The following is a 16,169-nucleotide window of genomic DNA, read 5'->3' on the forward strand; positions in this document are numbered from 1 at the left end:
AAGTTTACGTTTCATAATCGATATGGATAGAGGGACACTTAGATTTACACAATAATCTAAGACGCCTTGGATTTTTTACTTGAAATGAGAAATTTAACGGGCGCCCATGTATAGAGTTAAATACCATTTTCTTGCCCTGTCAAAGGTTGAAGCTTCTCCAAGGTTTTTCGGATAGAAATTTTATTTTATTTATGTATTTTTTCGCAGATGAAGTTTTACTGAAATTATATCATGAATATTTAGAAAAGAATTCATCTTGAATATTTAGGAGAATTCCAACTTGAATATTTAGAATAAAAAATCCATCTTCAATCTTTAGTATTTACAGAGTAGCAAAAAAGAACAACTGGCGTTGCCCATCGAGATATATTATTACATTTCAGGCCGCCATTTTTAACGAAGGTGGAAAGTCGAGCTTCAAAAGACATGAAGTCAGTCTTACGGAAATTGGGAACCATTGTTTTAAATGTTATAGATTCGGTTGGAACACGTAGACGCCGCCATTTTTCAAGATGATGAGGAATTGAAAAAAATCTAAGAGCCCGCCTACTGCCTGAGTACCGACCCTGCAAAATTTCATACCTCTAGGTAAAGCTGTTAGGACTCGGAGTAGAATATCAGTCAAATTGTAACTATAGATGTTAAGCATACAAGTTACTGAGGTTTAAATAGGCGTCCTTGTGATTTAAATTAAGATTTCGAGTTTAAAATTAAACTTGTTGTCTTAGATTAGTAGTGTCTTTCAAGTTTGAGTAATAAATGGTTTAGAGAACACTTTAGGACACGGGTTTGATTTGTTGGTTTTCGAGTATTGTTTCCGGTTGTAGTATACTTTTGACGGTTTATTTACTTTTGCTAAAAACGCAATAGAGGTTTGCGTGCAGTTCAATGTCGCCATTTCGGTTATTGGAAGTAATTAGGTTTTAAATAAGATCACCGGACAACTTTTGTAATGAATTTTAAAAGAACAATACGATCATATTTAATGCTTTTTTTATTAAAACTTGATCAATGAAAAACCAGTTGACATCGCCAGTTATTATTTCAGTTCTGGGAAAAACTTAAACTGAAATATAACAACACTATGATTGTTTTTAATTATAGGTCTGTTCTAGTTAAGTTTCTTCTCGAGTTTCTTAACCTACTTCTTGGAATCTCAGAAAACATTTTTTAAAAATAAAAATATATTCTTGATTTTAATCAAATGATTTTTTAAAAAAAATCGCTTGATTTAAGTCAAACAACCCTGGAACAGAGGACACAAATTAGACACTCGAGCAGTTAGAATGTGCAGTCTTTACGAATGATAAACGTTTCGTCGTCGGGCACAATGGCCAGGTAATTTTTTAGAGGATGGAATTGAACCAATTTATGCCCATCCAATCGAGCACTCGAAAGGCTTAATGTGGTTTAGTAGGGTAAAAGTCTTAAAACGGAAGTTAAAGAATGCCATTTTTTACAACTCAAATAATAGAATTTATATGTTGCTTTTCATAATTTCTCTATTAGGTGATGAAATGATCTTCAAAAAGCTGCGATATCAAATTATGAATAGTGCCGGGAGTGTGGCGCACTCCTGTAAGCCAAGCTTCTGGGCGTCAAAGTTTGAGGGAATAAGACACATGTCGGCGATCCTACCCTATATGTGCCGACTGCCCCGTGTCCGCCGGAGGTAACTTGACCCCCACACCCCGTCCGTCTCCTCCCAAGTAAACCTCATTTCCTTCCCCTGCTTACACACGTACTGAAACCTGTATAATCACATCCTTGCCGAGGTCCACTGACCCACTCGCATTGAAACCTCCAAAAAAAATTATGAATGGTTTTAGCATTTTTCAAATATTATAATTTTTACTAAGCGCTACTATTGCTATTTTAGAGGAAACCTTTTCGTATATTTCTATGTAAATATTGTAATAATATTGTAAAATATAATGTTTACCAAAAGTTCTACCGCTAAAAATTTTAAAAATCAATTTCTATTTATGTAAAATGGCGGATCTCAGTCTGTTTTTCCTTCCAAGGGTTTTTATCCTACTTGGTATCATAGGAGCATGGATAAAAAAATCCGCGTGAGAAAATTGTTTTCACGCTATAGGATAGGCAACTCCCCTATTTATGACGACAGCTTATTCTGTATAATCTGATTCAGCTTGGGTTGTCAGCACGCGCAAAGCTGGGTCTCAATGTTACGTAGCTTTGTGCGTGATGACAAGAGACGAAGAAAATAATGATTCTCTGGAGTTAAAATATCCGCGAGTTTTAGCTCAAATGTATGGGCGGAAATTCTAGTAGGCTTCGAAAAAAGTTGAAGTGCCTCGACTGTCGAGTGTCGACTTCATAGTCGAGCCAGTGACTTTTAAAATTTCAAGTAATACTAATTTAGACTATTAGAGAAGGATGTTAGAGTTAGTATTATAAATATTTATTATGTTTCTAAATCTTTTGGGAGTCTCAACAAATAATTTTCGCTATTTTTAATAGCACAACGTTCCTTGATAATGTTTGAAGGACCCACCAATTGATTACAAACGACTATGCACGCATTTGAAACTAAAGCCTACAGGTCCGTGCATTTGAGGTAAAAATCTCGCTAATATTTATAATCCTTTTTTTTTCTTCGTCTCTTGTCAGCACGCACAAAGCTACATAAAATAGAGACCTAGCTTTGAGCGTGCTAACAACCGAAGCTGAAAATAGAGTATATACAGAATAAGCTGCTGTCGGAGATCGGGGAGTTGCCTATCCTATAGCGCGAAAACAAATTTCCTCGCGCGCATTCTTTATCCAAAACAGAAGGTTAAAATTTAGCAAAGAGTTTCCTGAGACCCCGTGAATGGTATGAGTAATTCTAAAACTTCCACAAGTGTTCTTTCAGTGGTTAAACTTATTTTTCCCTTGAAATGAATGAAAGTCAACGAATTAATTAGAAATAGTCCAACGCCTGATCTATTGCACTACCGGATTGCTGAAGTGTTTCGGATTATATTGATATTGTATTTTTTTATGATGGGGATAATTATCGGGGGATTTTTCACTTTTCTCGGATAGAGTTAATAACCGAGGATTTTGTCTGGGGATGGGAGATTTTGTACAATTTCAGTAATGGGAGATTATGCCTGGGGTTCTTTGTCTTGTTTAGCCGTATACCCATGTGAATCGATAAAACCTAATAGCTATTTTTCAGTTCTAATATGTAAATCGAGATATTGAACAGGTTTTGAAGTTCACACCTCCAACTGTTTATACGTCAATCAATCCTGTATCGCGTTTTTTGCATAAGTAAATAAACCGTCATAAGTATACTAACTTAAAAATTAGTACTGGAAGACCAATAAATCAAACCCATGTTCTACAATGTCCTATATACCATTTGTTACTCAAAATTCAAAGACACCACTAATCTAAGACATCGAGTTTTTTTACATTGGGAATTTCAATTTAAATCTTAAGGACGTCTAGGAAAGGTCAGACACTTTTAGCCTTAACATCTATAAAACCATTCGTTATAATTTTAAAATATTCAAAATGTATTTTTTTCCAAGTATTCATGATGCATTTTTTCTCTATATATTCATGAATAATTTTTTTCAAATATTCAAGATGGATTTTTCTAAATATTCAAGATGGATTTTTCTAAATATTCATGATAGATTTTTTCTTAGTTATCATGATTGATTTTTCTAAATGTTCATGATAGATTTTTTCTTAGTTATCATGATTGATTTTTCTAAATTTTCATGATTAAATTCTTAAAAATGTTCAAGATCAAATTTTCAAAAATATTCATGATTAAATTTCTCCAAACATTCATGATAAAATTCCTGAATGTTTTCATTAGTGAATAAATGTAAATCGTAACATCATCTCCAACGTAGGCAGGCACTTGTTTACCGTGATTATACACTTTGGCGTGGTTGATGAATTAAGTGATTGCCATGCTGCAAGCTTAAAAAACAAGGCAGCCTACCCACTCGGAAATAAAATACAAAAGGTATTTTTTCCTCGTTTCATGAAGCCCAGCCCCTATTATTATGATGACTGTGTAAATTCGAGTGAACTACTTATATAGTTTTTAATATACACATTAAAAATCCATTTCATTAATTTTTTTGAAGACTACTTTGTTAAATACAACGTTATATAATTAACCTTAGATTTAACAAAAAATATATGGCATTCTAAAAGTTAAAGAGATAGTAGTCTAATTTCAAAAGTGGTGGAAAAATTAAACTTCCAGACAAAAGGAGGAATATTCGAATATCAATATTTTCATGCCATTAGGACAAGTGAGTCTTTTTAATTTAAATAATATAATAATTCGAACCATTATCTTCGGAGATTACCATCCATTTCAAAATGAAAATTAATATACGCATCCTTCTTCAAGAATTTGTCGTTGTTAGATTCTTCTCTAATTCATGTCATCGTGAATCTTCATTCCCGATTCTCCGCTATATTTCCATGGTAGACACCTCACCTATTCTGAAAACTGGAGTTCTGCCACGATATTTATTCTCCAAGCACTCAAAACATTTCCTAACAAAATCCAACCAAACATTTTTATACCGAAAAGACACCCAAACATTATTTACCGAAAAGACAAAAAAACATTAATCATCGAAAACCCACCCACCCAGAAGCTACACAAAATATTTTATTCTTTAAGAGCTTAAAACATTTACTACAGAAAAGCCACAGAAGAATTCAACCCAAAACGCAAACTTCGCGCATTATAGAATATTTGCAAAATTTTTAATGTCGAAAATCCTTCCACTTTAGCAATCACAACTTGCTTATTATTCCAAATTCACAGACTTAACACTACCCTGCGCACAAATCCAAAATTTCTACTTTCCAAAGAGCCATCCAAAACCGTTATTTCTAAGTTGGAACCCTATTGTCCTCTTAAAGTCGAAACCCTACTGGCAATTAACTAATAAATCGCCACATTACTGAACGTAATTCTTAAAACCTCATTTCTATAATTTCAGAGTAAAACTATGCTATGGCTTGAACATCCTGTTTTTCTGATTGTAATGTTTTACTACTGAGCTAAGTTGATATAGAACAAATAAACAATCGTTAGGCTTATTTGCTATTGTTTTGAACGTCACGTTTTTTGTCATAACTTTTGATTTTCTGAACCGATTTACAATTTGAAAACAGTTTCGGATTCTACGTGACAAGACGCGTGCAACGATAGAATTATTGATACATTTGAAGCATTATTTCGTAACGTCATTATCGGGGGGCTTTACTATTTCCGCTATGGCTAACGCCCTATTAGCGCCACAGTGTCATTTGTAATTTTAAAATAATCTTGAGATGGCAACCTATCTAGAAAGTCCTATTTTGTTACTCTAGCTCAAATAGGAACAAAATGGCAGCCAAATGAAAATGTCCAGAAACTTTTGTCGGGGACTGTACATCACGACGTGATTAGTGAGGGAATGTACATCACGACGTGATTAGTGAGAGAATGTACATCACGACGTGATTAGTGAGGGAATGTACATCACGACGTGATTAGTGAGGGAATGTCCATCACGACGTGATTAGTGAGGGAATGTACATCACGACGTGATTAGTGAGGGAATGTCCATCACGACGTGATTAGTGAGGGAATGTACATCACGACGTGATTAGTGAGGGAATGTACATCACGACGTGATTAGTGAGAGAATGTACATCACGACGTGATTAGTGAGGGAATGTCCATCACGACGTGATTAGTGAGGGAATGTACATCACGACGTGATTAGTGAGGGAATGTCCATCACGACGTGATTAGTGAGGGAATGTACATCACGACGTGATTAGTGAGGGAATGTCCATCACGACGTGATTAGTGAGGGAATGTACATCACGACGTGATTAGTGAGGGAATGTACATCACGACGTGATTAGTGAGGGAATGTACATCACGACGTGATTAGTGAGGGAATGTACATCACGACGTGATTAGTGAGGGAATGTACATCACGACGTGATTAGTGAGGGAATGTACATCACGACGTGATTAGTGAGGGAATGTACATCACGACGTGATTAGTGAGGGAATGTACATCACGACGTGATTAGTGAGGGAATGTACATCACGACGTGATTAGTGAGGGAATGTACATCACGACGTGATTAGTGAGGGAATGTACATCACGACGTGATTAGTGAGGGAATGTACATCACGACGTGATTAGTGAGGGAATGTCCATCACGACGTGATTAGTGAGGGAATGTACATCACGACGTGATTAGTGAGGGAATGTCCATCACGACGTGATTAGTGAGGGAATGTACATCACGACGTGATTAGTGAGGGAATGTCCATCACGACGTGATTAGTGAGGGAATGTACATCACGACGTGATTAGTGAGGGAATGTACATCACGACGTGATTAGTGAGGGAATGTACATCACGACGTGATTAGTGAGGGAATGTACATCACGACGTGATTAGTGAGGGAATGTACATCACGACGTGATTAGTGAGGGAATGTACATCACGACGTGATTAGTGAGGGAATGTACATCACGACGTGATTAGTGAGGGAATGTACATCACGACGTGATTAGTGAGGGAATGTCCATCACGACGTGATTAGTGAGGGAATGTACATCACGACGTGATTAGTGAGGGAATGTCCATCACGACGTGATTAGTGAGGGAATGTACATCACGACGTGATTAGTGAGGGAATGTCCATCACGACGTGATTAGTGAGGGAATGTACATCACGACGTGATTAGTGAGGGAATGTCCATCACGACGTGATTAGTGAGGGAATGTCCATCACGACGTGATTAGTGAGGGAATGTCCATCACGACGTGATTAGTGAGGGAATGTACATAACGACGTGATTAGTGAGGGAATGTCCATCACGACGTGATTAGTGAGGGAATGTACATCACGACGTGATTAGTGAGGGAATGTACATCATGACGTGATTAGTGAGGGAATGTTCATCATGACGTGATTAGTGAGGGAATGTACATCACGACGTGATTAGTGAGGGAATGTACATCACGACGTGATTAGTGAGGGAATGTACATCACGACGTGATTAGTGAGGGAATGTACATCACGACGTGATTAGTGAGGGAATGTACATCACGACGTGATTAGTGAGGGAATGTACATCACGACGTGATTAGTGAGGGAATGTACATCACGACGTGATTAGTGAGAGAATGTACATCATGACGTGATTAGTGAGAGAATGTACATCACGACGTGATTAGTGAGGGAATGTACATCACGACGTGATTAGTGAGGGAATGTACATCACGACGTGATTAGTGAGGGAATGTACATCACGACGTGATTAGTGAGGGAATGTACATCACGACGTGATTAGTGAGGGAATGTACATCACGACGTGATTAGTGAGGGAATGTACATCACGACGTGATTAGTGAGAGAATGTACATCACGACGTGATTAGTGAGAGAATGTACATCACGACGTGATTAGTGAGGGAATGTACATCACGACGTGATTAGTGAGGGAATGTACATCACGACGTGATTAGTGAGGGAATGTCCATCACGACGTGATTAGTGAGGGAATGTACATCACGACGTGATTAGTGAGGGAATGTACATCACGACGTGATTAGTGAGGGAATGTACATCACGACGTGATTAGTGAGGGAATGTACATCATGACGTGATTAGTGAGGGAATGTCCATCACGACGTGATTAGTGAGGGAATGTACATCACGACGTGATTAGTGAGGGAATGTACATCACGACGTGATTAGTGAGGGAATGTACATCACGACGTGATTAGTGAGGGAATGTACATCACGACGTGATTAGTGAGAGAATGTACATCATGACGTGATTAGTGAGAGAATGTACATCACGACGTGATTAGTGAGGGAATGTACATCACGACGTGATTAGTGAGGGAATGTACATCATGACGTGTTTTTTGAAGAGTTCGTGATTTCGAATTAACTTAACGATTTTCATTTCTCTGACCCATTTGGCCATTCTAAGATAGATGGATCAAAGAACTGAAACCTGTTTCATGTTAGCCCGGATTAGGTCAGCTTAGATAAGGTTTGCCAGGCCAGTTACATTAAACCTCTTGAGGCATTCTTCAAGTTCGAAATATTTTTATTACTTACCAGCTTAAAGGCTTCAACGTAACAACACAATCTTTCAACGAATCCATCCTACTTGTCCTCTTTTACACGCCAAAGAATCAGACTAAACCAATCATTCAAGGCTATAAGTCAAGCTCTATATCGTCTAACTGAATGGTTTTGCATTTACTACTTGTTTTGATCTTATTGGAGAAATAGTTTCTTCTTTTATTAATAGTATTTCTAGTACTAAGCATTAGCCTTTAAATGCGCATTTAAAGGCTTCCGTCTACTTTGTTTGTTGATGTTGAGTTTGTTGACCGCTTTTCGTGGGACGGTGCTAGTTATAACTAGCAAAGCAGACAGCTAAGTTTCCCAGTCTCGGGCTTGGAGGTGGTAAAATTTTTATTATTGGAGTGACATTTAGATAAACCTTTGCCAACAGTATTAATGTTGGTGAAGATAATGCAATACTTATCTGACTTATCTCTAGGCTCAGCAGGCTGAGAAATACGGTGGTGGCCCTGGAAAAATGTCCATTTAAGAATCCTTATTTCTAAATTCTCAGCCTTAGTGCGAGTCCGGCAGAAATTTCCGTTCCTTTTTTCTGCGCTATTATGGCCACCGTCTTTTTGCAAATTGCTTTTGCGTTCTGGCAAATTGACGGCCTTTCAATCACCGCCATCGAGAAATATGCGACAGCAGTTTTCAAAAACCATAACCCACTCAATCACGCACTCAACGACGCAAACTCGCTCGGAAAAAAGAACTGAAATTATTTGATTAATTATAATTAAACCTTCACCACTATTTATAATGAATACTCTTAATGTTATTATAATGAATTATCTTATCAACGGCTCAATCAATCGCATGAGGTATGTCTCATAAAGGCGTCAATTAGCCAGAACGTAGCAGACCTTGAAAACTGTGTGTAGAACTGTAGATCAAGACTACGTGATTAATAACGTAGAAATAAGGCGGTCGTCCTGGTCAGCGTGAAGTAGATTGTAGACTATCGTGTACCAAAATCTTGCTCTACTCGTGACAGGAAAGTTGTCAAAACTAAATTCAGACTTAAATAACAAATAATTATTTTTAAGCGCTTTGATTGCAAAAGTATAAATATTTAATGGATAATTTATTAAAATATCAATATTTTACCTTAAAACTCCAAAATTAAACATTATAAATTAAATTAGATTTAAAATGTAGTAAAAGTGAACAACATGTGGTATTCCAAAACTAAAGACATAATGGGTTATATCTAAATCTCGTTCCCCTTTTGCTGATATCTTTTAAAAAATTAGCTAATTATTCTATTTAAACTATTTCCTTTGAACCACTAGCAGACCATCAAATCAGAATGTAGAGCATAGGATCTGGCTGGACTCGCGACGGGATAATTGTCAATACTGCTTTCAGACTTATTTCACAAATTATTATTTTTAAGAAATTATGTCCCACTCATCAGAGCTCACTTGATCTGTGCTCAGCGCCAACAGCTTGTTTCGTTGAAGTCTTAAAGCAATCTTAGCAATCGTTTTAAAAAACTTCGCTCAATTCCTTGTCGGGCTGTCGGAAAAAAATGGAAGCACAGAAAGTTTTTTAACGTTAAACTCGCGATCTAAATGAAATTCTGAAATTAACTAGAATCATTTTCAATTTCACACTGGAAGAAAATAGGTATTTCAGCTTAGATATCTCGTAAACTATGAAGTGTTCATACTGTACATTATTTCCATCGATAGTTGAGTTTGACGAATGAAATATGTAAACTTGACTCAACAACTTTCTACTGTAGTATATCACGACAATAATCCCAACCGATCCCAACTCCATAGTTTTTAAGCTATTGTCAGGCTTTAAGCTGCATTGTATCTAATTTTTCAGGAACAAGTGGCTTTTTAAGAATCATACAACAGGGGATCCGCAACTATTTTCAGAAATATTATTTGAATTACAAATAAATTTTGGTTAGCATGTGCTTGTAATAAATAAATAAAACCGTAATTTTGCATAAACGTTTTCATTTGTTTGTATGTAATTATGTATCATGTTGCCCCCCAAAGGTTAGGTAACTTTCTTCAATTGAAATTACCATCTGAAAAACTGATATCATTTAAGCAGATTTTATAAATTTTAATCTTACTAAAAAAATTCATTTACAATAAAACAATAAAAACAGAATACCAAGAAAACAATTTACATTATTTCAGAATTAACTTGTAATGAAGATTGGACAATGGTATCATCCATTACAACTCCGTGATAGTTTTCAATGATTTTAAAAATTAAAATAAATATAGATTTCTTCTAATCTACCTGAAATGAAAAGCTGATAAACTTTTCGGGTTATAATCAATGTCGGGCGCAATTTTTATCACACCAAAAACAAAGGGTTGCCCGAAATAGTGCGTGCAACGGAAATGATACTGGGAATTTGTCAAAACAACATCGTTTCATTCAATAGCGAAATCTCAATTTATTTAGATTTTTACAATGATTAGAAATTTTTCATTATACAAATAGGTCTTACAATAAAAACATTCCTCGATTTTACTCTTTACAAGTCCTTCAAATCCATTCTATGCGACCATGAGCTTTCTACGTTGGTGTGATGATACATCTTCACAATGATAAAACTTGAATGGTATTTCACCATTATCAACGCGCTGATGTGTGATCAAATTAGACTTACATGTGCTAGTAAACTATAATCACATTTGAAAAGTTTTCTTCCTAAGGTGAATGCGCTGATGTACGATCAAATTACTACTCTGCCTACATTTATAGTCGCACTGATCACATTTGAAGGGTTTTCCCCCCACTGTGAATGCGTTGATGTCTGATCAAACCATTCTTACGAATACTTGCAAAGTCACACTGATCACATTTGAAGGGCCTTTCACCACTGTGAATGAGTTGATGTATTTTCAAATCATACTTCCGAGTACTTGCAAAGTCACACTGATCGCATTTGAATGGTTTTTCACCACTGTGGATGCGCTGATGATTGATCAAATTAACCTTCTGCGTACCTTTATAATCACACCGATCACATTTGAATTGTTTTTCACCACTGTGAATGCGTTGATGGATGATCAAATTAGTCTTGAGCGTGCTCGCATATTCACACTGATCACATTGGAAGAGTTTTTCACCATTGTGAATGCATCGATGGGCAATCCAGTGATGCTTGTTCTTGCTGATGTAGTCACACTGATCACATTTGAAGGCTTTTTCACTACTGTGAATGCGTTGATGTCTAATCAAATAACATTTCTCCTTACTTGCATAATCACACTGATCACATTTGAAGGGTCTTTCACTACTGTGAAGGCGTTGATGTTTGATCAAATCATACTTTTTCTTGGTACCATAATCACACTGATTACATTTGAAGGGTTTTCCCCAACGTGAATACGTTTATGTTTGATGAAATTACTTTTCTGTGTGCTGGAAAATTCACACTGATCACATTTGAAGCTTCGTTCTCCAGTATGAATTTTAGAACTTAGTTCAACAGCTCTTTCATCTTCAATATCATGTTTTGCCTTGGGTTTACCTACATAAATAAGGAAATAATCATGTAACATTTGGAAATTATAGATTCGACACAAGGAAAGTGCGATGATTCTATGAGATGTGGACGGAACTAGTATCACACCCCTTAATGAGTTACGAGTTTTCTAAAGTATCCGACCCCTTTTCAAAAAATGATCGTTACACAGTAGGGACTAGGAGTGGAAGATTCTCAGAATCTCATCTCTTTTCTCTTAGTAATATTCATGCCTAGTCCACAAATTAACGTTAAAAATGCTATATTCTGCAATTTACACACCAGGCTGCTTGCGGTTCCTGGCCTCAGTAGGGACTCCTTCCGAGCTGTACAATTAAAATTGTGATAAAACAAAACAATAAAATATACCTTTTTCCTCTTGCAATACCTTTCATTTTGAGATTGAGGTGGTTGCTGTTCCGCAACTGGTAGGGATAATGCTTGGCTATCTGGCTCTGAATCATAATCAACTGGTTCAAGTTTCACTGATACATCGTTAGCCTTTTGAATTTCTCCATTTTTCTCCTAATTTTTTGAACAATTTATAATGGTTAAAGAATATCTAACGTCATATTTGCGTTTTCATCAAATGAACAATGTCGCGTACCTTGAGATCTTTGACTTTGTTTTTCAATTCTTCTCTGACCTTATTGAGCCTGTCAATTTTATCTCGTTGTTCATTAATAGTTAATCCATTTTCCATTCGCGATTTTCTCACGTTTGAAATTAAAACGTCAAACTAAAAAATTGAAATAAGATTCCATTACAAAAGCTGATTTCCATGGGACCTTCAGACAGAATGCCTTTTAAAGGGTCAAGCAAGAAAGAGGAGAAACCATTGACGGGAAAGATCATCGATGATCTATAATTTTTAATGACGCTTAAAACAAGGGACCTTAATGATTAATCCTGTAAACCTTTGCAGGGTTGGCACGCTGGTATCCAGTCCGGTTTTATCCACCTGGATTAAACCGGTTTAAACCACGATGAAAAATCCAGTGGATTTTTCAAAAAATATAATAATAGAGTACAGCGCAGGCACCATAAAGTGAGATGGAAGGAAACGTTTGACCCACATGTCTTTACCACTTTATTTCATCGAAATGGTCAATTCCCATACATTGTTCGTTAGTTTGACGCGTCCTCCTCCCACTGCCCCACCCGAAACTCGTGAGACTGAGTTGAATTTTTCGCAACGCTAAATTGTTGGGTCGGACCGCGCATTTAGAAAAATCTTTATCAGACCCTGCCCTAATGAAGATCACAAAAAGCCTACCCGGGCCCGACCCTGCCCTATTGAAGATCACATAAAAGCCTACCCGGGCCCAACCCTGCCCTATTGAAGATAATAAAAATGTCTACCCGGGCCCAACCCTGCCCTATTGAAGATAATAAAAATGTCTACCCGTGTACTGTAGTAGTGATCGTACGGGGAACCCGAACCCGACCCGGGAAGTCGGGGATCCCCGGTATTTTCCCGACCCGGCCAGTCAATTTTGAAGTCGGGTTTTAAAAAAATCGGGGTGGGCCCGTAGTAGAGGGAAAGTTATTATTGACGGTCGCGCTTTGTGATAGAGTAGATAGGAACTCGAATCTGATTAGGGCGAGCTTGAATATTTAATTTTTTTCTGTCTCGAAGCTTCTAAAGCCAGTAGAACACTGATATATTTCGGCAATTTCATGGTCGTCCGCCAAACGCCAATGTATTAATTGTGTGTTAAGTTGCGACCAATTGATTTCAAAATTGAAAAAGTGGTAGAAGAGTTGCACGAGTACCAGAAACCCCATTCAGCCACTGCCCAAGACATAGGATAAGGACAATTTAGAAACTTTGCAGATGGAAGTTGGGCCTGTTCAGGGACAATTAGTTACCCTAATCCCTTCCACTACGTTCTATCAGATAGCAATGATATGGCAGATTCGCCTACTATTGGGTTCACTAAAGCAGTGATAACTTGGAACTAAATTACTGAAAATAAATTTCTTGCATTACAAAGTACATAGCTACTATGTATAATTTTTTAGAATATATTAATTAAGTTTATTTTATTAAAAAGGAAAACCCCGACCCGACCCGACCCGATTTTCCGGGTTTTTTTTCGCAACCCGACCCGAAGCCCGACCCGACAAAAATCTCACCCCGTACGATCACTACCGTGTAGACGATATGATAACCCTACCCGACCCGACCAGCAAAACATTTTAAGTAATTTTCTCACCCAACCCGATATGGGTCGGGTTGGATTGAAAAATCCCGATTTAATCCGGGGCCCTACTCATCTCTAAGGGAAACGTCTATATTTTTATCAACTTTTACGTACAATAAAAATGATTCTCAATTAGACGGCTTAGCAGAAGTCAACTAGCGCACTAAATGTAAAAAAGAAGTGCAAAAATTAAGCACTAGAGAGTAGTTTAAAAAAATCCGGTTTAAACCAGCAAGAAACCATACCAGTGGCTTTTTCAAGAATAATCCGGATTTTTGCCAACCCTGACCTTTAGCCAATGAGAGTGGGATTTTAATTTTCTGGCCATTTAAAAAAGTCAATGTTCATCAGTCATGGAGTGGCTGTAGACAATGTTATTTTGAATCTAATAAAGTCTTCACAGGAGACAAGACTGGGTACTTTGCTTTCGCTCAAGCATGGCAAAAGCACCCCAAGTTTAGTTTTTCTCGTTAGATTTCTGCGTAATGCTTTTTCTATAGGGATAATATTTGGGAAGTGTTTTCGTTTTGGCAATTATTACCTTGTTCCTCAGTTTCTTCATTTTATCATCTTTGCTTATGAAACAATCATATTTATCCATTTCCTAAAACAAACAGCAATTTTTTTCTTGTAATTTTAAACTTCACGCGGTAGAACAATATTTTCTCATTTACCCGTCTTTGAATATCCCTTTGAAAATCGACCAAATTCATATAGGCGTTGCGTAAAGACAGTTTGTGACGACACATTTCTTTCCTAAAATTGAACTTTGAATGAAGATATGTTTTGAAACATGAAATAGTTTTTGAAAAACAAGCGAGGGCAGTTCTCGCGTGCAGTGTGAAACTGCGTATAAAGTCACTTCTGAAAAAGGCAGAGAGTTTTCAATTTGTACAAATGTATGGAATATTAAATTGGTTTTGGAGGCCATAATATTTAAGCAGTAGATACAGATGTTCAATTTGTACTGGCCTCGCTAATAGGCCACTACAGATGCCCATTTGACAGAACCTAACCAAAATAACCTGGTCTATTCCCGTTTGAACGTAAGGACATTATCAGTGGGAACCTCGTAACTCTCGTTGGTAACTCTAGTGTAGGCCTCTCAAGTAAGCCACTTGACCACTATAAACGCCTAGTTCAGAAGCCCGTGAAATTCCCCGGTTCCGTTTTGCATGTCCATTTTGTACTGGCCTTGCAAGCAAGCCACTTTGGACCCCTACTTAAAAGGCCAATGTATTGGTTTCCCGGTTTATTCACGAGAGATTAAGCACCCGCCTCTTTTCACGGCAGAAAGACAGTGAAACAGCAATATTATGGAAAAGGCAGCAGTTAATTCGGTTGATCATAACAAAAACCCGCTCATGTTTAATCTGTAAAGGCCTGTCAAGTCGGAAAATACGGTACTATTGTTTAACTAAATCCATGTATTACAATTTGAATGTTCATGTTACACGATATTTTAACTGCTCTTTTCCCGCGATCATAACTCACTTCTTGTTAAAACCTTATTAGTTACCTTATCAATAATTTTATAGGAGTTCCCTATAGAGCTATCTCGGAAGCCTTAGTGTGACGTCACCCTTGCTATTTGCCCATAGAACCAAAGTCCACTGCTAAAGCTAAGCACTTGACGTTTTATCTAGGCACCGACGTTACAACTGAGATAGCTCTATTCTTTACTGTTTCTGTTAATACGATTAGTCGGAACGGTGTAGCAATTCATACCATTTTCTCCATCACAGGTTTTGCTTTCCAGCATAGGGGGAATACTACTATTTTTACTACTATCCTACTAAAAAATTACCCACTAAGGAACAGACTTAGAAATAAGGATAATTTTTAAACTAGTCCTTGGGACCAGTGACCCCCTTAGCGTCCTAAATAATAAACTGGTCTACGAACTGGTCCCAGCCTTTGTTCTCCTATAGATTTGCAATTAATAAACTGGTCCCGAGGACCAGTAACCCCCACTTTTCGAATTAAAAAACTAGTCCAAGCAATTAATAAACTGGTTTTGGACCAGTGGACGTGTGCTATTTCTAAGTCTGCTAAGGAAAACTGCCTCTAAAATAGGAATGAGCCTTTTAATTTCACGAGAAGCGTAGATTTCATGTATTTGGTTGTTAGAATTAACCCCTAATCGACTCAAGATTTAGAAATATTTTCAAAATTTTTTTTATTAGCTATTAAGTTTCCCTTTTTGTACAATAAAGTATGCACAAAGCAAATCTTTTCTTGATTCCCAGGCCCATTTGGCCTTTCTAAGATAGATGGGCCAAAAAACTGAACCCTGTTTTACGT

General features: G+C 37.1%; 2 protein-coding genes and 1 long non-coding RNA gene across 4 annotated transcripts in view; 1 reads left to right on the forward strand and 2 right to left on the reverse strand.

Moving 5' to 3' along the window:
* Positions 1-16,169, forward strand: part of LOC149621160 (sodium-dependent multivitamin transporter-like) — a 141,643-nt gene that overhangs the window by 27,762 nt on the left and 97,712 nt on the right. The gene's annotated exons all lie outside the window — the stretch shown is intronic.
* LOC149621161 (uncharacterized) lies at positions 10,215-11,509 on the reverse strand. 2 transcript variants are annotated; one of them, XM_089855776.1, is made up of 2 exons: positions 11,390-11,509; positions 10,215-11,234 (listed from the first exon to the last, which is right to left on the reverse strand). In XM_089855776.1, exons 1-2 carry the CDS (start codon positions 11,393-11,395, stop codon positions 10,902-10,904), a joined length of 339 nt encoding a protein of 112 aa, XP_089711902.1. In that variant the 5' UTR covers positions 11,396-11,509; the 3' UTR covers positions 10,215-10,901. The 2 variants fall into 2 exon arrangements, with proteins under 2 accessions (XP_089711902.1, XP_089711901.1); XM_089855775.1 differs by having other exon boundaries at positions 10,215-11,318; positions 11,390-11,480.
* Positions 11,558-12,363, reverse strand: LOC149621162 (uncharacterized). The gene is made up of 4 exons (XR_016375531.1): positions 12,266-12,363; positions 12,047-12,183; positions 11,941-11,984; positions 11,558-11,664 (listed from the first exon to the last, which is right to left on the reverse strand). It is a non-coding gene; the product is annotated as an uncharacterized LOC149621162 (long non-coding RNA).

This window comes from Phalangium opilio, unplaced genomic scaffold (genome assembly GCF_054372755.1).
Source record: "Phalangium opilio isolate 3A_F unplaced genomic scaffold, DU_Popi_V2 ptg000209l_1, whole genome shotgun sequence".
Classification (NCBI taxonomy): Eukaryota; Metazoa; Arthropoda; class Arachnida; order Opiliones; family Phalangiidae; genus Phalangium; species Phalangium opilio.